Raw genomic sequence first — 24,843 nt, forward strand, 5'->3', positions numbered from 1 at the left:
TTCATTCCTCATGTTATTATCAAAACAATCGGTCGAGAATTAAAACGTTTTTTTTTTTCATTAAAGAGTGTTTTTGTGTTTGTCTTCACTTTTGCCTATCCGAAATCATTTTATGTGTTAATCGGCTGAACCTTTTTGACAGTTCAGTGGTACTGTTTACAAGCACTTAGTCGTTTTTTTTTCGAAAAAAAAAATATTCTAAAATTTCCGATTTTTTACTTGAAAATTGTCGAGGAACAGCGCGTTGAAAGGATGTTGCTCGTGGACATTGCAGAAGTGTGGTTTACATCTCACTGCAGTCTGAAAAATTATCGAGAAAATCCACCCAAGAAAAAATCGACTAAGTCCACGTAAACAGTACCACTGAACTGTCATCAGATTGAGGTTAACCCCGACGATGCAAAACCTAAGATCCGCGTGCTATCGGTGAGACTGGCGGCGATCCCGGACTATTTTTCACCTCGTGGCTGCGTTTGGCTAATAATAGTTGCAGAGTGCGTGGTCCTCGAAGAAGGAAGTTTGACCTCGCGATCACTACCCCCTACAATGAGGTAGTAACAATCCGTGAGTGGTCTGTCTGGGAAAAGCTTGCCACTGCCAGAGCGAATCGCCCAGACTCACTTCCCGGGTAAACAACTACCAGTCCCGATTAGAGCCCAGCCATCCAGTGCACATCTCCGTCATCGCCGAAGAAAGCCGGTAGTCCCCATCGTGGTGCTAGAAAAGCGCCGTGCCGGTGCCCACGTCGCCCTGTAGTACGGATTCGCCCTGCAGTCGGCGTTCCGCTGGCTCGTTGCATATCCCCATCCTCACTCGAAGGAAGCTGGGAGTCCTCTTTCTGGGGCTAGCGAGCACCTCAGTTTGTTGCCTTCCGAGAAAACTGGATGGTCATCAAAGTTCACGATGGAAAATGACAGGTGGACAGGAACTCACAGTCTCCCAGTGTTGGTGAGTTCTTTGCCGTTAATGTTCACGAAAAGTTCACTATTTTGCTATACAGAAATTCAAAACAAAAATTTTATCTGCGGATTTGAACAGTTTTCGACCTGTTTCATACTACCGGAAGGTGTATGCTGGTCACAAATGCCGTGCCAAACTGATTTCCTACTCAATTAATCGATCTTTGATGTGAAATTCGCTAATAAACACGAGGCGCATTTCTTATAGCAAACATGCCATAACAAAATGGGCATGGTTCATTTAAGTAAACAAACTAACACTTCTTCCGACTGTTACACCTATGTATTAGCCGTCTCGATCAAAGTCGGTACCCTACCGGTTAAACGCAGCGTATGACAATCCGACGTCGACCCACTCCGACGGCTTGACTGGTGAAAGCGTCCTGGTACTAGGCGCTTAATACAAAGGTGACACACAAGGAAGAAGTGTTAGTTTGTTTACTAAAATGAACTATGTCCATTTTGATATGGCAAGTTTTGCTATAAGAAATGCTCCTCGTGTTTATTAGCGAAATTCACATCAAAGATTTATTAATTGCGTAGGAAATCAGTTTGGCACGGCATTTGTGACCAGCATACACCTTCCGGTCGTATGAAACAGGTCAAAAACTGAACAAATCCGCCCATACAATTTTTTATTTGAATTTCTGTATGGTAAAATAGTGAACTTTTCGTGAACATTAACGGCAAAGAACTCACCAACACTGGGAGACTGTGAGCTCCCGCCCGAGATGATTTTATGACAGGTAGGATGACTCACGTAAAGGGACCACACTTACTGAATTATGTCACAAATTATGAGGAAGTACACTGTAACTGGCAAGTACCCTGTACTGATGCAAAATTTGAAATTTTCGCTCCACAGTGCTCAATCCGTTCCAAGTCGGGTCCTGATTAACCTTCCAAATTTTAAACTCAATTGGTAAGAAACTGACTTGGCACAAACCATTTGAAGTTAATATGGGGGAAAGTTAAACCACAAACGAAGTGACAGACGACTAACTGGCGAAGAAATCCATTTAAATAATGTGGTTCACTGTAATTGGCAAATCAAAGTTGGCACTCGTGGAGAATAGAAGAACTATGAAAGTGATGATGGTTTCAAAATTTTCCACTGGGAGGTATACGAGTGCAATGTTAAAATGCTTTTATTTTGCAAATGGACCTTTTTTTAAATCTGGTTGCTGCTACAGTTGTAGAAAAGCTGAAATCTATGTATACACCTAAAAATCTGAAAAGAAATTATTATTTTTATATTATATGTCTATTGAGTAGTCCGCCAGTTTTCTACTAACGTAGCACTTACCAGATTTAAATAAAATGCTCCATTTTCAAAATAAAAGAATTTTAAGATTGCACTCGTATACCTTTCCGTGGAAAATTTTGAAACCATCATCACTTTCATAGTTCGTCTATTCTCCACGAGTGCCAACTTTGATTTGCCAATAGAATTTTCTTGGAAGCTTGTGGCATCATCCACCAGATGGGTTAGTTTTTTTGTTTTGATTTGAAGAAAGTTGATTTTGTGTACAATGATTCTTTGACAGTGTGCAAAGAGTGCGTAGTACTACTACTAGATTGAACTAGCATTTTCACCAAATGTACTAGAATGTTTTGGTTCTATCTCTTTCACTCTACTCAAAACTGAAATGCATAAAAAAATGACAAAATGATGCGCACTCTTTGCACACTGTCAAAGAATCGTTGTACACAAAATCAACTTTGTGCAAAACCAAAACAAAAATACTATCCCATCTGGTGGATGATGGCACAAACTTCTAAGAAAATTCTATTACAGCGAACCACATTATTTGAATTAATTTCTTCGCCAGTTAGTCGTCTGTCACTTCGTTTGTGGTAGTAGTTTTGCCATGTGGTACAATCCAATAGTAGTGGTGTTGCCATGTGGTACACTGAAAAATTGCAATAGCAGGTTAGTCACCAAAGTTTTCGAGCCGCTCCGTCTGTCACTTCGTTTGTGGTTTTGGCAAAGATCCTGCTGGTGTTCAGGAATATTTTTGTTGAGAAAAATGGAAAATTAGAAAAGTGCCTTAGTGGTTATATATCTTCCGGATTTCTTGTGCACTCAAACATATTACAAAACGAATATAGATTAAATTTTATGCATTTTATGCTTTTTCAAAATTTATACATAGGTTCGATTAAAATTTTCGTCAGAATTATACTAAGTCCGAATAACGGAGTGGAATTCAATCAGTGTTTACTAAAATGACAGGAAAAAGAACACCTGGATTCCCTTCGGAGCTTCGTGCTGGTGAAGAGCTTTGTCCCGGCGGATTTCTACTGCGCCTGTAATCTGCTGGGCAGCATCGAAATTGTAAGTATTTTTTAAAATAATATTCATAAAAAATAAACTAATTGAAAAAGCTTCCTGAGACAATTTTTATTTTTATTTGAAAACAATAATATTTACCATAAATAAAATAAAGAAGCGAAAAATACATTCTCTCGAATAAACCGTACCTATGCATTGTAAGTATATTTCGATTTTATACTATGGCACGCATAAACCATTTTTATACTAAGTTTGCATTCTCTCCCTTTATACCGAACTTTGCGTCGGTACGGAGAGTTGCGACGAGGGGGGCGACACATCTAAATCTCAATTCTAGATGCTCAAAAAATCTCACACTAGCCAATAAATCTTTGAAAAATCTTCTTTCATTTCTCGCATCTACTTGCATCGCGCATCATCTTTTTGCAGGAAATCTTCAAAATCGTGATAAATCTTCTTTCTATCTACTCAGCGTACGCGCAGCTAGCCACAATACAGTTGTCATGCTTCCCTTTATCGCAAGGAATCGATTCTAATTGAAAGGTCCCGCTATTTATACCCTTCGATGGGTTAGAGCACCCTCCAAAGGCGCGCACCTTTGTCTGTCAAAATTGGATTCCTTAGCAACATGACCGACAGACAATGACCATACTTCAGAACCACTTCAAACTAGGGAATAACGAATAGAAGATTAGGAAACACATAGATGAAGACTAACTAACTCATTTTTTCCTTGTTTCAAGATCATTCTCGGCACATGCAACCCGAGGACTTATCACTAGTAGCAAGACATAAACAGTAACAAGGAGCACTCCTTTGATCACTGAAACATCCTGTTCCCCTAGTTTGAAGTAGTCAGGACAAGGAATCGGTGGTAGATCTTACATCCCGTAACGTACCACGAAAAGGTGATCTACCCACGTTACGGAGTAGTCATCGTAGTTAGGACTATGGTTCTAAGCTTTAAAGTCCTCGGGAATCGCTTTAGAAGTTGTTTGCAATCCATTTCACCAACCATCGTTCTCTCATTTTAGGATTTCGGCTGTTTCTAAAAAGGTGACGTTTCCACCCTGTACGAAGCTAATTATATCTTTAAAATAGTTTTTTTTATTAAAACAGTTTTTAAAATAATTATCTCTGTCTCTCTCGTGAATGTTCACAACTGTTTTCACACAATTCCAGTTCACTTAATAAGGGGTTCCATGTTAACATGTTACCATGTATTGCTTTCGTGTTAACCGCAGCATTCGGTTTGCTTCGAATTGCTTGTATTGTTCTCTGCTGATATGTCGTGGTCGGACTATTTGATTCTGCTCTAATTAAAACCTACTGCAGTATCTATGTACTTCCTTCCCCCATTTGATTGCGAATTGGTTTGAAAGAAACCCGCGCAGCGGCAGGGAAGTTTGCTTGGTTCTTAATCAAGTGTGTAAAAAACATCTTTTTTTTCTTCTTCGCTTATTTATCATAGGAAATCACTCACTTTCAGTTACACGAACTCACGGGTAAATTAGTACTTTAGTTACACAGAAATAGTTTAAACTTAAACAAAAGTAGTGATACCATTTATTTTTTCCTTCGTTATCTTTTATTGTCTCGGTGTCGGTTTCCATCCGTCTTCAGTATTTTTTTTTTCTGCTTTAAGGTTTAATCGTTGACGCAATTTGGGAATGGTTTTGGCTGTATCTTGGACGGATTTGAGCTGTATCTTGTGGTCTTTCTGTTCTGACTTTTCTTTTTCTTTTAGAAGGAATGTTTCTTCGTTAATTATTTGAAAATATCACCTCTCCCTCTCTCTCTCTCTGTCTTTCTCGCGCTTAGTTTTGTTTTTAGTCTGATAAATATCTATATTTATCTATCTCGCTCTCGCGTGTTCGCTTTCTCTCTTCCTCGTATAGACCGCAATAAAATAACAACCTCTCAGCTCTCTTTCTCTCCAGAAGAAATTTCAATGCACTTGTGTATGTGTGTGCATGTATGTATGGGTGCTTTTGGCGTGTTGTTTCCTCTCGCTCTCGATTGCACAATCAGTCATCAATAGTGCTACACTCTCTCTCTCTGTCTAACCTTTAACGCTCAATAACATCTTGTTCTTAAAAATTTCGATATCTTGGACCACTGTCATTGTGTATAATTTTGTTTGTATGTGTGCGTTTGAAATTGTTCTTTCATATCCATGTGTGTGGGTGTGTCTTTCTTGGGATGTTTTGCAGCTCTGCTTTACTACATTTTTGTTAAATGTATATAAATATCATTTTTAAAAATTTAACGATACTACACTTAGATTGCCTATGTACAAACGTTTTGTCAAAACATTTTCATTTACAAAGCCCTTTCACGCTTTTCATGTGCATGTGTGTGTGTGTGTCTGTGTGTTTTTGTTTGTTTGTTGCTATGCATAAATATGTATAAGACAATTTTTCAACCATATGGGAATGTTCGTAAAAGGTGTTTGCCCTTTTGTTTTGCGCCACTTCGCACTCTTCCACATGAGCTTGGCTCCAATCAACAAAGTTTAAAATTCAATAAAAAAAAAGTCATAAATATTACTGCACACTTTGGACTTGCGCTTTTCTTTCAGTGTTCAGTGCGCGCGTGGTGTGAGTGCGAGCTTGCTTGGCGCGTGTGTGTGTGTACGATTGGTTCTCACTTACACTTATGCATGTGTGAGTGTGGTTTGTGTATGTTTCCGTTTTCGATTGGGATATTGATGCTCTATCAGCACTCGGATTTGTCCTCTTCTTCCACCAGCAGTTGGGTGTCCTTGCCGGTGTCATGGAACGAAGGACTCAACTCCTTGGGGCGCAGATTCAGCTGCGGTGACGTACGGTGCGTTATGCTACTCGGCGCTAGGATGGCCGAAACCGGTTCCGTGAACGGACCGATCGCAGGTTTGCTACCCTTGGGTTCCATGGGAACCTCGTAGATGCCTAGAAATGGGATCAAGACGGTGAATTTCATAATTTCTGATCGAAATTTGGATGTTAGAAACCTACCTGACCCATTGCTGATGCTGGGATCTGTCGTTCCGAACTGTACAGCATCGTACATCGGGTTGCTGAAGTCCGTGTTCTTGTTGCTCAGCGTGTCCATGCTGTAGCCATCGAGTGGAGCTACGCCACTGCCGGCCGGTATCACACCGGTCGCCGGTCGATTCGATGGGAAATCGGGCGAGTTGAACTCGACGTTCGTGCCCGGTCGGAACGATACGCTTTGCGAAGACGTCAGGCTGGGTTTGCCGCTGTAAACAAACAAATTCAATCAAAATCTGACGACATTGGGAACCACTCTGGTCCAGGCATAACTTACAAGGGCCTCTTCTTGATGATAAAGTACAACCCTACGGTGGCCGCTATCAGAATGGCCACCAAAATGGGGATGTAGATCGCAGCGGCACTTCCGGGGCTCGATCCGAACATTCGTTCACTGTATATATCGCAGTGCAGTCCACTGAACTCCGGTAGACAGACGCAGATCAACCCATTGCCGCTGTCGTCCTCCTGGCATTGCCCTCCATTCTGGCAGGGACAGATCTGTGGCAGAGGTCTCGTGTGCTCGGAAGCTGCTTGGAAGAAGTTTACACTAGAGTACTACTGCAACAACCTAAGTCCGATCTGGTCTATACTTACGTGCATCACAAACCACTTCCGCCGTGCTACGATGGGACGTTTGCTGGACGGTATTGTCCGGACAGGCACAACGTCTTCCACCGGGGACCAACAAGCACAGATGGGTGCAAACGTTCTTGAAGCACGGATTATTCAGCGAGGTGTTGTACCGAAGGTCATGGTAGACTGCAACCCATAGAAGTTATTAAACCATCAACAAAGATCAAACACGTTTCCAACTCACCCTTCAAACTAGACGGATTGGCAAGGCTTCTCTGTATCGCTACTTGCACTCCCCGGCCAAACTTGTCCTGTCGTAGCAGCTCTCCAGTATCCCGGGTAATCCAATACAGGAACGATTCAAATACATCCAGCGACACCGGATGCTTCAGCATCTCACCCTTCAAGATCGCTCGACGCATCGATCCGTCCGGTTTCATGACCTCGATCGTGTTCAGCTTGGTATCCACCCAGTAGACCATATGGTCCTGCGAGTAGTCGATGGTCAATCCAGCCGGATGGCGAATGGCATCCGTGATCAACGGCCGTCTCTTCGAACCGTCCATCCAGGAAACTTCGATCTTTGGTGCCGATCCAGCATCGGCCCAGAACAAACGTCCAAGCTGTGGATCCACGGCAATCGAAGTCGGCAACTCGAGTCCAGCGTTCGCCAACGCTCTGCGATACCGTCCGTCTGTCTTGGCTACCATAATCCTACCTCTCGGCTTCGATCCCGTACGGTCCGTTTCGGCCCAGTACAGATTATCCGCAATCCAATCCACGGCCAGTGCCGTTGGTTTTGAGTTACCCTTCATGTTCAAGTCCTGAGCGAAACCGATCTTGACTTCCCCATTCTTCGCATTCACCATGTAGCTTCGCTTGATCGTCTTGTCGTAGCTATCGGCCCAGAAGATCATCTGCGTCAATGGATTGTAATCCAACGCTTCGATCCTCTTCTCGCCTCCAATCACATCGAACTGATCGTTGATCTTCAGATCGTACGCCCGAATCTCCGGACCACTACTGAACACAATCGTGACATCGTCCTTCAGTGCCTTGCATACCCCAGAAACGGCATCCGCCAGGCGGAAGCCATCCCGACACGAGCAAGCGTAGGTTCCATTCAGGTTGGTACAGATCTGCGAACACTTGTGCGTTCCCGTTGCACACTCGTCTATGTCTAAGCAGTGCTTCTTGTTCTCCGCATCTATGATGAACCCTGGGTAGCACGCGCAGATGAAGCCTCCGTCCGTCAGATTATGGCAGTGATGTTCGCAACCTCCCTTCGTCAACGCCAAACACGTACTCGTGTGATGGCATCCCAGTTCGTCCGAACTATCACCGCAGTCATCTGCGAAGTCGCAAATCTGGGCCCGATCGATGCACTTCTTGTTCGCACACTGATATTGTGTGTACAGGTCGCAAGGCTTCTGCCGAGTCGCACAAAGTGTCATATTGTTCTCGTCCGAACCGTCTCCACAATTGTCAACTCCATCGCAAATCTGGTACCGTGCCACGCACCTATGGTTAGTGCACTGGAACCTCCGCAGCGTGTCGCAGTTGAAGTTCGTACACACGGAAGCAGCTTCGTCCGAGTTGTCTCCGCAATCGTCCGTACCGTCGCACAGATCCGACGGCGAGACGCACAGATTGTTTGCACACTGGAACCTCGATTCCGGACAGTACCGTCCTCCAGGGAACCTCGGCGGGCAACCGATCTCATCGGACATATCCCGACAATCGCGATCACCATCGCACCGGAAGTACGAAGCAATACAGTGCCCAGAGGTACACTGGAACGTTCCGTTCTTGCACTGGAAGCCTTCGCAGTTGAACTCGTCGCTATTGTCCCCGCAGTCGTCTTCGTGATCGCAACGCCACCGGCTGGAAATGCACTTACCGTTGCCGCAGCGGAACTCCGACTCGGAACACTCGCGGTATTTACCCTTGCACTGAGCGTCCGACTCGTCGCTACCGTCGCCGCAGTCGTCGGCAAAGTCACACATCCATTGTCTGAAACAAAACATGTTAATCAACCGCCTTTCAAACCACCTTCCATCCGTCAAACTCACTTCGGAATGCACCGGTTGTTGTTGCACTTGAAGTCCGTCTCCGTGTTGCACTTGGGGCAGTTCTCCGGCAGTTCGTCGCTGTTGTCGCGGCAATCGTCCTTACCATCGCAGAACAACCACTTCGGAATGCACCGGTAGTTGGACTGACCTGGACAGCGGGACCATCCCGTGGTGCAGTTTCTCTGGCGACACATGTAAGCCGGTTCGTCCGAATCGTCTCCGCAATCGTTATCGAAGTCACACATCCACAGCTTCGGAATACAGCGGCCGTTCTTGCAGCTGAACTCCGTCTCCGGGTCGCACGTGCGTTTGTCTGAAATCAACAAGCATTCTCAAATCCTGATCCGAAACTACAACAAAATCTCAACTTACGACAAATTTCTGGATCTTCATCGCTGCCATCCTTGCAGTCCGCATCGCCGTCGCACTTCCAGCTATCGAGGATGCATCTTCCACTTGATTTGCACTTGAAGTCCGACACCGGGCAAGGCAGGTCGCAGTTCTGCTCGTCGCTTCCGTCTCCGCAATCGTCCGTACCGTCGCAGATCGTCGTCGAAGGGGTACAGTTGCCGTTGCTGCACTGGAAGGTTCCCGCTCGGCAATGCCGTGCCGGGCACGTTTCCGGCTCGTCCGATTTGTCCTTACAATCCGGTTCGCCGTCGCACTTCCAGAACCATGGAATACATTTCTCGTCCGTGCCGCCGCAGCGATGCTGACCGGTGGTGCAGTTGGCGATACAGGTCTTCGAATCCCGAGCCAGGTAGAATTGGTTCGGACAGGCGCACTTGTAGCTCGGAGCTCCCTCTTCGATGTAGCCTTCGACATTCAAGTAGGTAGATTCCAGTGGCGGAGCCAACAGACATAGATGGGTACAGCCTCCGTTGGTCGCTCCGCAAGGATTGTTGTACGGCAACTGCCGCAGCGGATGACTAATATGTACGTCGTAAGGTCGGTGCGTGGTGTTCCTGATAACGGTGAAGTTCTGTCCGGTGAACTTGTTCGCCCGGATAATTGCCTTCAGATTCCAATCCGTCCAGTAGAGATGGTCATCAAAGATTGACAAAGCGAAGACGTGTGGGGCCTTGCTTCCTGAGAGGACCACATGTCGGTGGTGACCTTCCAGATCGGAGAAGGCAATGTAGTCCAAGTGGGCGTCGGCCCAGTAGATGCGATCGGTGAAGTAATCGATGGTCAGAGCGTTTGGCCAAGCAATATCCTGCTCCCAGGTTAGAATTCGGGTGAAGTTCGATCCATCCATACCCATCTTGGCGATGTAGGCCTGCAGGTGCCAGGAGGTGAAATACAGGTAACCGATTCCTGGATGAACGGCAATCGCTCGAGGATCGACAACTCCGCTCCTCAGCGTCTTTCGCTTCGTTCCGTCCAGTTCGGCAACGTCTAAATTCTTAGAATGCCTATCCAACCAGTAGAGCTTGCGACCGACCCAATCCACGGCTATTCCTTCCAAACCATGCGAGTCGTGCTTGATAACCGGAACCTTCTCGATCTTCACGTCATCCTGGATGGAGCCAAATTTGGACTTGAAGATCGTCTTGGCCGTCACATCGCAGAAGTACATCTCCTCCTCCTTCATATCGAAGTCGATCGCCACCACGTTCATCAGATCCTGGTGGATCAGATTGTACTGGTGACCATCGATGGACATGTTGCGCACGTAGTACTTATTGCTGAAGATCAACCACGGTTTCGTCGAGTCCTTACGTTTGCAAGTATGTTCGTCGTTTTGACGTTCGTAGTAACGATCATCGCACTTGCAGTAGAACGATCCTGGAGTGTTGGAGCAGTGCTGTGAACAGACTCCCGGCGTTTCGATACACTCGTCGATGTCCGCACAGGCCTTACCGTCCTCCAAGAGTCTAGAAAGATAATTTTTCGGTTAGAAATCTTCTTTTTCACTCCCACACTAAACGGCAAACTACTTACTTGTATCCAGCATTACAATCGCAGAAGTACCCAGTCGGAGTATCCACGCACTTGTGACCGCACCGGTGAATCTCCACCTTGGCACATTCGTCCACGTTGCAGTGCAGCGGCTCGTCCGACTCATCCGAACAGTCCGGAACCTTATTGCAAACCAGATGGCTATCAATACACTGCCCATTCGTGCAGGTGAACTTGCCCTGCGGACAGGTGTTGTTATCCTTCTTGCAGTCAACCTCGTCCGAGTGATCTCCGCAGTCGTCTTCCCCATCGCAGCGATACTGGTTCCGAATACACTTGAAGTTCTGGCAGGTGAATTCCTGTGTCGAACAGGTCTTGTACTGGCTGTTGCAAGTCTTGCCTTCGTCCGAACCGTCTCCACAGTCGTTGTCGTGATCGCACACCCAGCCCTAGAATAATCCCCTCATCAGTTACTCCCGTAAGACTTCACACAATTCCCACTGCAACCTACCTGATTGATACACCTTCCATTGGCACACGCAAACTGATCATCGCTACACGGTTGTGGCGTCGGGCAGTTGTGCAGTGTCGTATTCTCGTCCGCACCATCCACACAGTCCGGATCGCCATCACAGATCCACTTCTTCGGAATGCACTGCGCCCTCGCCCAAGCCTTGTTCTCCTGGCATGTGAATTCAGTCTCCTCGTCACATTTCCGATCGTTGCACTGGTGCCGGTTGTCCTCATCGCTGTTATCCAAGCAATCATTATCGCCATCGCAGATGTAGATCCGAGGAATACAGTTTCCGTTGTCGCACGTAAACAGATCGCCGAAGCACGTTCGGCCTTCCGATTTGCAGTACTCCGGTGGCTCATCAGCTCCATCTCCGCAGTCATCGTCTCCATCGCAGTACCACGTAGCCGGAATGCACCGATGGTTCGGGCATCGGAAGCTGTTCTGTGGACACGTTCTCTGTGCGCAGTGCAGCGGATCTTCATCCGAATTGTCACCGCAGTCGTTATCTCCGTCGCACAGCCAATAAGGCTCCACGCAGATGTTGGTCTTGTCGCACTTGAGGTGATTCGGTGGGCAGGTCGTATTCTTCGGACACCGTTCGTGTGTTTCGTCCGACGTGGCATTGTCCTTGCAATCGTTGACTCCGTTGCACACCTGACTCTGCGGAATACACCTTCCGTTCAAACAGGTAAACTCTCCATCCACACACGGTGGGTACGAACAATTTTCCTCATCTGATCCATCCTTGCAATCGTTCTCGTGATCACACTTCCACGACTTGAAGATACACCGTCCATTGTTGCACCGGAACTCGTTCGGTCCGCACGAATGGAACGCACAGTAATTCTCATCTTCATCGGAGTTATCTCCGCAATCGTCATCTCCATCGCAAGACCACATCCTGGAGATACACTTCCCGTTTTGACAGTAGAACTTGCTCGAATCGCACGTGTGGTTCTTCGGAGCGCACATCCTTCCTTCGTTAACCGGTTTCTTCGTATCGTCACATTTGCACTCTGGCTTGCCGTTTAAGCCCGGGTGACAACTCTGCGCACAGCCACCATTGTTCTGCAGACACGGGTTTGCTTGACATTGCTGCCGGCTGTGGCTGTAGATGTGGATATCTCGCGGAGAATCCTCCAACCTCTTCACCATCTCAACCATATTAGCTCCCGTATGCTTCTCCGCTCGATAAACTCCTCGCAGCTGAAGATCCGTCCAGTAGATATAGTTCCGGAACACCGTAATCGCAAACGGATAGATTGTAGCCGATATCAATACTTCCCTATCCTTGCCGTCCAGTTTCGATCGCTCGATCTTCTCTCGCACCGCATCGGTCCAGTACAGCATCCTTTCGTCGTAATCGATCGCCAATCCACTCGGTTGGGACAGATCCTTGTCGATGATCGCTCGCTTCAGCGAACCAGCCATCGTCGTCCGGAAGATCTTACCCGACGTTCCGAAGCGTCCCCAATCCGTGTAGTACAGCGTACCGTTGCATGGATCCAGCACTATCGCTCGCGGTCGTTCAACCCGGGTGATCATCACCAAATCTGAGCCGTCCAAATTCATCGCGTAGATCGAATTGTTCGAGCTATCTGTCCAGTAGATCTTCTTCTGCGTCCAATCGTAGGCGATTCCCTCCGGATTGATGCCGCGGGAGATGACCGACTTTATACTGGTTGTGTCCGGTTTGTCTCCCTTGGTGTAGGCAATCTTGGCCCATGGGCGGATCTGAGTGAAGAACAGTTTGTTGTCGGCGTAGTCAAAGTCCAGTCCAACGACGTTGGTCAGATTGACGACCGGAGCGAAAGGCACGTTGGTGGAGGTCGGGTCCAGCTCGATAGCTCGGATTTCGGTTCGAGTGGAGAACACTACGTATTCGTCGGCTAACTCGCAACGACGGCCATCCGTTGACAGGCGTCCGATGGAGCAGTCACACTTGAAATTCGGCTTCTGGTTGTATTCCGGTGGGAAGCTGAAACACAGCTGATCGCAGCCGCCATTTCCAAATCGGAGACAAGGATTGTTGTCGTCCGGGGGTTGATTGTTTATATCGTAGATGGTGATGTCGCGCAGTTTCTGAAGATTGGTGCGCACCTTCTCCGGAAGTGTGTTATTTCCGGGGAATTTGGTCGCCTTGAAAACGGTCAACAAGTTCCGATCAACCCAGTAGATGTCCGTGAGGTGGACAGCGATCGCCATGGGGTTGGCCAGGTTACGACGAATGACCTGTCGGTTTCCTCCGTTGTAGGATATCTTCTGGATCATGTCCAGCTTCGAATCGACCCAGTAGACGTCGTGCGTTAGCATGTCAACCGTAAGGTCACGTGGGTTGGAAATTCCCGAGGTGACCACCGGAGTCCAGTTGGATCCATCCAGGTAACATTTGCCAATTCTCGGATATTGACCGTAGTCGATCCAGTAGAGAAGCCGTTTGATCGGATTCACTGCCAACTCACGCGGGGCGTCGTTGGTAGTCTTTACGATGATCTTGCGATGCGTTCCGTCCAGCCAACTGACCTCGACGTAGTTCTCATGTGGGAATACGTTCGTGAAGTACATATTTCCGGCAACCCAATCGATGGCGATTCCCCGGATTCCGTTGCTACCGATACCGTCCTTGATGATGTTCTGCAGTTCGGTGCCGTTCGGGCGAATACGGAAGATTCCGTTCCAGTGGCCACGATTGTACTCAACCCAGTAGATCCACGATTCGCGGTACAGAATGTCCACGTGCAGAATGTGATGTCCTGGGCCAGTAATCGGAACCATAGCCTCCGACGAGTCCTTCAAGCTGTATCCTCGGGTCATGTCCAGTTGTGAAACTACGGCGAACGTCTTGTACGGGTTGCAGGAAACTTCATTGTCCTTCTTGTAGCCCATTCCGCAAGCGCAAACGCGAGCTCCGTTATCGTTAGGAATACAGATGTGCTCGCAGCCGCCGTTGTTCATCATACATGGGTGCTGAATCATCGATCGCTTCTTGAAGATGATCATATTCTTCAGATCGGGCTCGTTGTCCATGATCGTTTTCGGATTGTCTCCGTTGGGCAAGTCTACCCGGACGATCTTCTCGTACGTTGGATCCATGTAGTAGAGCCTCGATTCTAGAACGCCAAGTCCCCTCGGTTTGGATATTGCGTTTTCTTCGCTCAGTATCGTCTTCTTGTTGCTTCCGTCGTACTCGATCGACACCACAGCCGGTGGGTGTTGCGAACTGTAGTAGACTATTTTCTTGTCGATGTCCAGAGTGATTGCCTCCGGGAACTGAACCGTATCATCCAAGATCGATGGGTTCGAACCGTCCATGTTTGCCATCGCTACCTTCGTCGGTACTCCATACCCGCCTTCGTCGATCCAAAATAGTTTTCCGTTGCTTGGATCCAGTGCAATTTGCTTCGGTTTGGAAACTGAAGTCTTATTGCCGTCGTTCACCAGTACAACCGTCCTGTATTTGACCTTTCCGTCGACCTTGATCGCCTCGATGTTGCTCGCCAAGCGATTTCCGATGAACAAATTTCTACCGATCCAATCGAACGCGATCGTGTAGGCTGCTCCGACCAGTCCGTTATCTGCTCCCAGGAACTGTGTCTTGTTACCGCCTCCGTACGGACTCGTATAGATCGTACAGTTCTCGTCGTCTTCTTCCTTGCCCTGGACCCAGAACAGCGTCTCACCCTTCCGATCGTAGTCTACGCTTATTCCACTTTCGATACCCACGACTGGAATCATGCTTCCGGCCCGGATGTCACCGCCGTTGAATGGAACATCCACGATCTGGTTGTTCTTCAGGACCATAAGGTATGCGTTCTCCTCCTCGACGCACCGTCCATCGGAGATCAGCTTGTAGCCCGGTTTGCACTTGCAAGAGTATCCGGATTTCTCCGAAGGACTGAGCAGACAGATGTGCTGACAGTTGGATGTTTTGCAAGGGCTTTCGTATAGCGGTTGAAGCGACGGGTGATGAACGTGGATGGACAAGGGCTGCGAAATCAGATGACTCACTACGGTTTGGTTTGTTCCGCGATATTTGTTGGCAGACAGAACACGGTTCAACTGGCGATCCGTCCAGTATAGGGTATCCTCGAACTGCGACAGAGAGTGCGCGTGAAGCAGGTAGTGACTTGCGGCTAGCACTTGCTGACGACCGGTTCCGTTGTAGTAGCAGAAGTCGATAAAGTCCAGCTTGGAGTCGGCGAAATACACTCGCTGTGTAGCAATATCCAGGGTTAACCCGTTTGGCCAGTAGATTTTGGTGTTGATGATGGTTTCACGCATCGTTCCGTCCATACCGATACGCTCGATGCGAGGGTTCTCACCCCAGTCGGTCCAGAACAGGAACTTGGCATTCGGGCTGGGGTCCAGACACATTCCACGGGGTTGGGTGATGTTCTCCCGAACCAGCACCAACCGATTGGAACCATTTTCGCTGCAGACTTCGATCGTATTCAGTTTGCTGTCCAGCCAGTATAGGTTTTGGCCGATCCAATCGTATGCGAGACCTTCTACCAGATCCAGACCGGTGGAGATGATCTCCTGAGGTTCCTGGCCGCGATCTAACCGGGATATCTTCTTGAGTTTCATGTCGCTCCAGAAGATGGTTCCGGTGTGCATGTTGGAAGCGGTGGCAACTACGTTTTCCACGATAATCGGTACCCGCTCCAGGCCTTGTTCATTCAAGTCCGCAACCAGGATCGAGTGGCGGTTGGAAATAATCAGGAAGGCAGAAGAGTGGTTCACGGCCTTACAGGTGTGTTTGTTTGGTTCCAGGATGTAACCGTCCGTGCAGGAGCAGAAGTACGAGCCCTTGGTGTTGGTACAGATCTGCGAGCAAAGACCTGGTGGATCGCACTCGTTCAGATCTTTGCAGGTGAAGTTGTCCGGAGCGAGCTCTTCGCCAGGAGGACAGATGCAGAGCGCTCCCAGTGGAGTTTTCTGACAGCCGTTGGAACACAGACCGGTTTGATGCAGGCACTGAGCGAGATCGCATCCAAGGCCTTCGTCAGCACCGTTGGGACAGTCTTCAACGTCGTCACAAACCGAAGTGAGGTTAACACAGCGCTCGGTGATTCCTGGGCAGGCCCATTGTCCATGCGGGCACTTCTGCGGTGGAGTAATGCAAGCATGTTCGGTACTCTCATCCGAACCATCTCCACAATCATCCTTACCGTCGCAGATGTACGATTTGTAGATGCACTTGGAGTTCTTACATTTGTAGAAGTTATTCGGGCAGGTGATCTTTCCGCAGTCTTCTTCATCCGAGTGATCCTCGCAGTCGTTGGATCCATCGCAGTGCCACGCGACAGGGATGCATACTCCGGAAGACTTACACCGGAAGTGCTTCTCCAGATTGCACTGATTCGGTTCCATCGTCGGACAGCCAAGCTCGTCACTTCCGTCGTTACAATCCGGTATGCCATCGCACTTGTACGTTTCTTCAACGCACTGCCGTAGGTCGTTACATTTGAACTGATTCGCCAGGCACGTAATCGGGGGACAGTCTTTCTCGTCCTGTTTATCGAAGCAATCGTCATCCCCGTCGCACACCCAACTTTGCGGTATACAGTGGCCCGTCCGAGGACACGTAAACTGGAAGTACGCACAGGTCTTCTCCGCACAGAAATCACCCTCGTCCGATCCATCGCCGCAATCGTTCTCGCTGTCGCACTTCCAGATATTCGGAATGCACCGTCCATTCTCGCACGCAAACTGCGAAGCCGCACAGGTCACGTTTCCACACTCGAACTCATCCGAATGATCGCCGCAGTCGTTCTCGTGATCGCACCGGAAGTTCAGAGGAATACAGCGACCCGATTTACACTGGAATTCGTTCGTTCCGCACGTTGGTTCTGAAAAGGAAATCCAATTGTTTAGTAATCAACCACCTCAACTAATTCACCACTCATCTACTTACTTGTACAGTTCTGCTCTTCATCGCTGTTGTCCAAGCAATCATCGTCTCCGTCGCAGATCCAGCTCTTCGGGATGCACCGCTGGTTGTTGCAGGTAAAGTCCCAGGTGTTTGGACAGGACTGCATCGGTGGTTCGGCGTTCGGATCAGCGAAGCAACTTCTGCCGTCATCTCCCAAACGCTCACCGTACGGGCAGCCACATTTTACCGTCAATCCGCTGGAGCTGTTCCTGGGGACAGCGAAGCACAACTTCTCGCAACCACCGTTATTGATACCGCACGGTTGGTGCGAATCTATCAGCTGAATCGATCTGCTAAACACTTTGACTCCGTACAGCCGGTTGGTCTGCGGTTCCCGAACCATAATCTCCTCCTGTTCACCCGTCAGTTTGTTCAACCGTACGATCGCGTCCAACCTCCAGTCCGTGATGTACATCCATTCTTCGTGGATTACGATCGAAAACGGATGCCGAATTAGTCGCGAATTGACCGTTCTCACATCCGTTCCATCCAGGCTCGAATGCTGCACGTGATCCAACAGAGCGTCACACCAATAAACACGATCTTCCTTGAAGTCGATCGACAAACCGTTTGGCCAGCCCAAGGTTACGTTCTTGAATACCATCAACCCGGTTCCGTCGGAATTTGCACGGCTGATGTTAGCCGGTCGGTCCCATTCCGAGAAGTAGATGTAACCTTTGTTCGGGTGGACAACGATTGCACGTGGTCGTTTCAGGTTCTTTAATAGCGTTCTCCTGTGGCTGACTATCCTGGTGGACAGAACATTCAACGTTCCCTTCCGACTGTCGATGTAATACAGATTCTTCGATACCCAATCCACAGCCAAACCTTCAACGCCTTCGTTCTGTGATGCGAGTACAATCTCCCGTCCGGTTCCGTTACGGTGAACTCGGTAGATCACATCCTGCAGGACGTCCGAATAGTAGATGTGTTCATCGACGGCATCAAAGTCCAGACCGACGAAACGAGCTCGCCGCGAAACGACCGGTAGAATGGCATCGCTGAATCCCTCGATGACTGGATCCAGCACTTTACCCTTGATGAATCGCTGCTGCGAGTACATCAGGAACTGTCGTACCAGTTCGCAGTTCATCAGATCCTTAGACAGCTGCCATCCGGTGGTACAGGCGCAACGGTAGCCCAACCCGGAAGGAGCACCCTGAACGGCCGTGACGACGCACATTTGCGAGCATCCTCCGTTGTTGCTACCGCAGGGATTGGACACCTTTGGCTGCGCGATCGGATGCACCGTGATGATCGCTTTCGGTTCGCGGATATCCTTTGCCTTGAAGATTGATTGAATGCTGGAGGAACCTTCGAATTTATCCACGGACATGATACCCTGTTTGGTGGCGTCCGTCCAGAAGACTCGGTTTTCGAACAATGCCAACCGGGATGGGCTTGGAACTTGCTGACCACGGAGAATCATCACCCGGTATTCGCCATCGTAGTTCACGGATTCGATGTAGTCCAGAAGCGAGTCGCACCAGAAAACACGCTTGGCGATCACGTCTACGGCCACGCCGGAGGCCTTGTAGGCCGCTTCGGAGACGATCGATTTGGCATGGGTTCCATCCATGTGGGCTCGCAGGACATGACTTCCGTCGGCGACGAACATCAGGCCTGAAGTTGGATCCAAGGCGAGATCGGCAGGGCTGGTAAGGTTAGAACCTAGGACTACGGCGCGCCATCGTCCATCAAGTTCGAAAACGTCGACCTTCTGACCAACCAAATCGGCAACGTACAGTTTGTCACCGATCCAGTCGATTGCGATTGCCACCGGAGCCCATGTTCCGGGCAGGGTGAAATCATGCCCACCGTAACCTCCGTCCTTCAGGACTTGGGATTGTACCTTGCGGGTTTTGATGTCGGACCAGAAAAGCAAGTTCTTGTTGTGGTGATAGGCCAATCCGCTAGCTCCGGTGGCGTTAGCGATGGTCCTAAAGTCCTGACCGTGCGAGCTCATCCGTACGATCGCTCGATCGTACGCGAATATCAGTTCCAGATTCGAAGCCGTGGGTGCGACGCAACGAGACTTGTCCATCAGTGTGTAACCGTTGGCACAGGCACAGGAGTACGACCCATCGGTATTGGTGCACAGCTGATCGCAGTGACCCCAAACGTTACACTCGTCCAGATCGCTACAGGTTCGGTTGTCCGGGGACAGAGTTCGTCCCGGTGGACAGTAGCACACTCCGCCAGTGAGCGATGGTCCACATTTGTACTCGCAATTCAGGGCCGGACACGTTGTCGTAGCTGAAACGAGATAAACAATGAAGACCCGGTACAGTTAAAAAAATATCAACTGAGAACTTACAGCAAGCAGTCTCCTCGTCGGTTCCGTCCTCGCAGTCCCGCTTTCCGTCGCACAGTTTCGTCTTGGCGATACACTTCGGTTTCCCGTCCGGTCCACCCCGAGGGCATAGGAACTTGTTGTCCGGGCAGGCGATCGCCGTACAGTTGGCTTCGTCACTTTCGTCCGAACAGTCGTGATAGCCGTCGCAATGGAAATTCGCCGGGATACAGAGCGAATTCGCGCATCGGAACTGACCGCCGTGACATGGTGGAAAGTCTGCGAAGAAAATGAACGGTTGATTAATGAACTACTCGGGACGATAGCTATCTCTGCAATTAGCGGATTTTAGCGCCTCTTCAAGCTGTTATGATTGATGATGATCTTCTACTTCGTGGAAGATCCGCATCAACCAAGGTCATGAGCGTGATTAACGATACTTACTGCAATTCTGCTCGTCCGAGTTGTCACTGCAGTCGTTCTTGTGGTTGCACTTGAGCGCCGTTTCAATACAGCGCAGCCCGTTGGCACATCGGAACTGGTCCAGCTGGCAGGCGATGCCCGGGCAGCCCTCCTCGTCCACGCCGGTCCGACAGTCCATATAACCGTCGCACTTCTTCTCCTTTGGCACACAGATATCGGCGACGCGTCCATTCACCGACACGGACTGCGACGGCGTCCCACAGTGGATGTCATCCGGTTGACACTTGCGGTAAGCTGCTCGAGAAAAGGTAGAGGAAGAAACAGACAGGGGAAGGGAACAGGAAGCAAATTAGTTGCAATTGCAGCTATACGTAAGAGAATTAATTTGAGCGACAATTTAAGGCTATTATGTCTCGTTGAATTGTGTCTTCGCTTCGCTGGAGACCGGCCGGGCTGTGATTTTTTCGCATGAAACATGTCCCACTTGTAATTATTGCGGTCAGCAGAGCGACTTGGACGCGCTCCGATAGGGGTGTTCAACTTGTAATCATTGCGAGAAAATGGATTAATGTTATTGGCCAATTTACGGTAAGTCCGTTTGGGGAGTCTTGCGCTGTTAAAATCTGAACAGTAATCCGGATAAGCAAATACATCAGGGGTGGTGGGATCCTTGGGTACAGGCCTGTCATGGTAGTTACTTATGGTTACAAAAATTAAAATTTGTTGCACCCATTAAGCAGTTTGATTTCAGCGCGGTCACATGTTTTCAGGAAAATAGCGGGAATCTTCAAGAAGTTCCGATAATTTAAGGATAGTCCAAAGATCTTCAGGAAACTTTAGGGAACTTAAGAAAAATTTCGGGAGCTTCACAGAAGATTCCGAAGTTTCACGGAAGTCCAGAGAAGAGAAGTTTAAGTATATTTTAAGAAGCATCAATAATTTTAAGGCCATTTAAAGATTCCATTAGCTTCAGGAAAACTGCAGGTTCTTTTAAGAAGTAATGATAACTTCAGACATATCCAGAAAACTTCAGGGACATCAAGAGAGCTTCAGAGAAGAGAGAACTTGAGGAAAATGGTTCAATCTTTAAAAAAGAAGCTATGTCTTGAGATCTTTAGCGATTTTCAGAGGGTGGTTCCAATAACTCAGGGATGTTCCAGGAACTTCAGGAAAGTCATTACATTCGTGTAAGTGTAAAAATCTGTAAGGGTTAGTTCCAATAAATTCAAGACAGTTCCATTAACTTCTGTAAAATTTAGATAACCCCAGACATTTCAGGTAAGTTCTGCGAGGAAAACTTCAGCAAAGTCTCAAAAGGTTCATGAACATTTTGGAAACGTTAGGGAAGTTACATCAACTATCAGGACAACCCAACAAACATTGAATGTTGAATAAAAGCTTATTCAGGCAAAAATAAACTTCTTCAACTACAAAATGGCTTATTCAACTGTTAATCAACTCAAATTGTTTGTTGGGAGTGTCAACATATTTTAAGTAAACTTCCGTATTTTTAAGATAAATCGCTGTGGAAACCTGCAGTCTGATTGATCATATTATAACCTCGAAATTCAGGTGCACAAATATCAGCTTCTGATGGACACAGAACAATGAAACTGAAACTCCACGTTTGCTGCAGTGCAGTCTCCGGAATTTGTGATCTAGAAAACTTGAAGTGATAGAGCGGCCATTTTTGGACTCTTCAAGGAATTAACTTAAAGACAGATTCGAGAACTAAAAAAAAAGATCGAGACCTCAGCGAAAATTAGAAAACATCAAGACAGTTTCATTAGTTTTATGAACATTGCGAGAATTTTCAAGAAGTTCTGAAATCTCTGAAAACAAGTCTAGAGAATTTCAAAGAAGGTCAAAGATTTTCAAGGTTCTAGGGTAGTTTCATTATATTTGAGGAAGTCCCATTAACTTCAGGAAGAATTCAGAAACTTTCAAAGGAGTCCGGTGGAATTATGGGATGTTACGAGAATTTCAAGAATGTTCCGAAAACTTCAGGGACTCTTCACGATTTTCAGAGGAGTTATATGAGTAGCATTATAATTTCCAGAACATTAGAAAAATAGGGCCATAATTTCCAGCATGGTCTTGCTTTGTAGCTGTGCCTTTAACCGACTGATCTAAGTGAGGCCCCGATCTAGCAGCTTTTTGTCAATTCAATTAACTTTAGAAGAATACTAAGAACTTTTATAAATTTCTTAGAAATTCAGGGATGTCAAGAGAACTTTACAGAAGTTCAGAGATCTTTCGGGATGTTCAAATAACATCAGAAAAACACATAAAACATCAGGAAGTGGACTTTTGGGAAAGTTCCAAGAATTATTTTCAATGATTGATGGGCAGTTCCATCAATTTAAGGAAAATTTAGAGAACTTCATTGAAAATTTAAGAAGTACGTAAATTATTTTGTTTTAACATCAGAAAAATTTCGAGAACCTTAAAAAAGTTCTGAAAATCTCAGGCAAGTTCTAAGAACTCCAGGGAAGTTATAAACTTTCAGGAAATCTTAGAGAACACACGAGTCCAGAGAACATCAGGAAAACTTCGTGAACTTCATAGAAGTCCAGAAAATTTTAGGGTAGCTCCTAGAACTTAAGGGAAACTCCGAGAACTTCACGAAAGTTTTACAGTCAGCAGGAAAGAAGCTCTACAATGTTCTCAAAATGTCTCGGAGCCTACCTCAAGTTCTTAAATTTTCGCTGAAATTTTTGGATGTTTACTGAATTTTTCAAAATATTACTGAAGTTCTAGGAACTTCGCTGACATTTTTGGAACTTCGTTGACATTTTTGGAAGATCACTGAAATTTTTGGACTTTGCTTGCTTATCTTCAGAACTTGAACCACTCCGAAATTCTTGGAATTCGTCTGAAGTTCTCAGCACTCCTTCAAAGTTCTTAGAAGTTTTTTGAAATTTTCGTATTTTTTCCGAAATTTTCTGAGATTATCTGAATTTCTCAGAATTTATGTGAAGTTCTCGGGGTTCATATCAAACTTTTGGAAATTTGTTGGAAATGTTAGCACTGTCAGAATTGTTTTGAACTTTGCTGAAACGATTGAATGATTTATCTTCTTATTCTTATACGCATTTAAAGCTTATTGCTTATCGCATATTAGCTTATTGCGTGCTCTCAACTTAGTGATCTAGATGCACTTCCACAATTATTAATTGAGAGCTTCCGATGCTTGTAACATTTTTGCATTAGTATAATTAGTGTGGCAAGTACAATCATAGTCTTGCCCAGGCAAGTCGAGAAATTTTCCAACCCGATAAATTCCTAGGCCGGACCGGGAATCGAACCCAGCCACCTAGAAGCATGGTCTTGCTTTGTAGCTGCGCCTTTACCGACTGAGCTAAGGAAGGTCTCTGAACTGGTAGGAGCAACCCGTGAACACTCGTGTTTATTTCAGTTACCATGGAGACGTAATTTGTGATTAGCCCCGGTCCCTTTCAAATTGTATCATTATTTATGAACGGCCTTATATTTGAAATGACGTTTCACATTCATCTAGTGATGTCCGATTTTCATTCGAATAATCGTTTAATCGATTAACGAACCGAAAAGTAAACTATTTATAATCGGTTAGATGCCGATATAAGCATTAACATATCCACAGGATCATCACCGATCGTTTCAAACATGTGCTGCACTCTCATTGGTGGAAAAATGGCAGAACAGCGAACAAAAAATAATCGATTAGTTGTTAATCGAGTAATTAAAAAATGGGACATATCTGATTTTGGTGTGATTGTTTTGATAAAAATGAGCGCAAAATTTCATCTCTTCCGAGGGGCAGCAAAACCACAAAATTACCTTGAATACGGGGGGTTCTCATTGGATGAAAGGGACGGTGAAAGAAGACACTAAAATAGAAAGTTTTTCTTCGGACAGTTTCATCTTAGTATTCATCTTTGGTAGGAGCTTCGTTTAAATTCATGAAACTTTGCTAAAAGCTCTGGAACTTATGTCAAGTTCTTCAAACATCGCTGAAGCTCTTGGACCTCCACTAAACTTCTTGAAGCTATGCTATGAGAATCTCTGAAGTTCTATGAACACCTTGGAAGTTCTATGAACTATTTGGAAGTTTTACGAACTGCTCCGAAGTTATAAGAACATCTTGTAAGTTCAATGAAGTGCATGGAAAATCCGAAACATCTCGGATGTACCATGATCATTACATTTCGAAAGTTCTTTGAACACCTCGGTAGTTCTATGACCTGTTCAGAAGCTCTATGAACTTCTCGGAATCGAATAACTTCTCGGAAGTTCTAAGAACTGCTCGGAAGCTGTATGAACATCTCGGAAGTTACATGAGTATTATGGAAGATTTCTGGAAAGCTATCTGAACTTCTGATAACTTCATGAAATGTCTGTGAAATTTGCCTGAGAAGCTCTCGTATTTTTTGTAAAGTTCTCGGGATTTCTGAGAAATTCAAGGAACTTCTTGGAAGTTTTCAGGATTTTTAGAAAGGTCATGATAATTCTGCGAAACTTTCTAATTTCTGAGAAGTATCGCAATTCCTGAGAAGTACTGAGATCTTATGGGAAGTTGTTGGAACTTCTGAGAAGATCTTGGAAACTCTGGGAAGATCTAGGAAAATGTGGAAAGTTTTCGGAATAATTGGGAAATTCTCCTAGTATCTACCATTCTGAGAAATTCACGAAAATTCTGGGAATTTTGAAATTTATGGCACGTTCTTTGAATTATTGAAAAGTTCTTGGGATTTCTTGAAAAAATGCAGTTCAGTTCTCAGAATTTTTGGAAAGTTTTATGAACTTCTGAGAAATTCTTGGAATTTCTGTGAAATTCGCCGGTATTCTGGGAAGTC

At 46.6% G+C, this 24,843-nt stretch overlaps 1 protein-coding gene across 4 annotated transcripts in view; it reads right to left on the bottom strand.

Moving 5' to 3' along the window:
• Positions 1-5,608: 5,608 nt before the first annotated feature.
• mgl (megalin) overlaps positions 5,609-24,843 on the bottom strand; it is a 208,828-nt gene continuing 189,593 nt past the window's right edge. For 3 of the 4 annotated variants that reach the window (XM_065229285.1, XM_065229286.1, XM_065229284.1), the window contains exons 5-15: positions 20,027-20,299; positions 19,607-19,861; positions 17,272-19,545; positions 11,349-17,206; positions 10,880-11,286; positions 9,308-10,812; positions 8,936-9,248; positions 7,108-8,876; positions 6,885-7,049; positions 6,565-6,817; positions 5,609-6,496 (exon numbers count right to left, since the gene is read on the bottom strand). In XM_065229285.1, coding sequence (XP_065085357.1) covers positions 5,974-6,496; positions 6,565-6,817; positions 6,885-7,049; positions 7,108-8,876; positions 8,936-9,248; positions 9,308-10,812; positions 10,880-11,286; positions 11,349-17,206; positions 17,272-19,545; positions 19,607-19,861; positions 20,027-20,299 — 13,595 coding nt within the window. In that variant the 3' untranslated portion in view covers positions 5,609-5,973. The remainder of the gene's footprint in view (positions 6,497-6,564; positions 6,818-6,884; positions 7,050-7,107; positions 8,877-8,935; positions 9,249-9,307; positions 10,813-10,879; positions 11,287-11,348; positions 17,207-17,271; positions 19,546-19,606; positions 19,862-20,026; positions 20,300-24,843) is intronic. The other variant, XM_065229287.1, reaches the window with a different exon arrangement.

This window comes from Ochlerotatus camptorhynchus, unplaced genomic scaffold, assembly GCF_037179485.1.
Source record: "Ochlerotatus camptorhynchus isolate MF236.1 unplaced genomic scaffold, CSIRO-AGI_Acam_v1.1 ptg000313l, whole genome shotgun sequence".
Taxonomy (NCBI): domain Eukaryota; kingdom Metazoa; phylum Arthropoda; class Insecta; order Diptera; family Culicidae; genus Ochlerotatus; species Ochlerotatus camptorhynchus.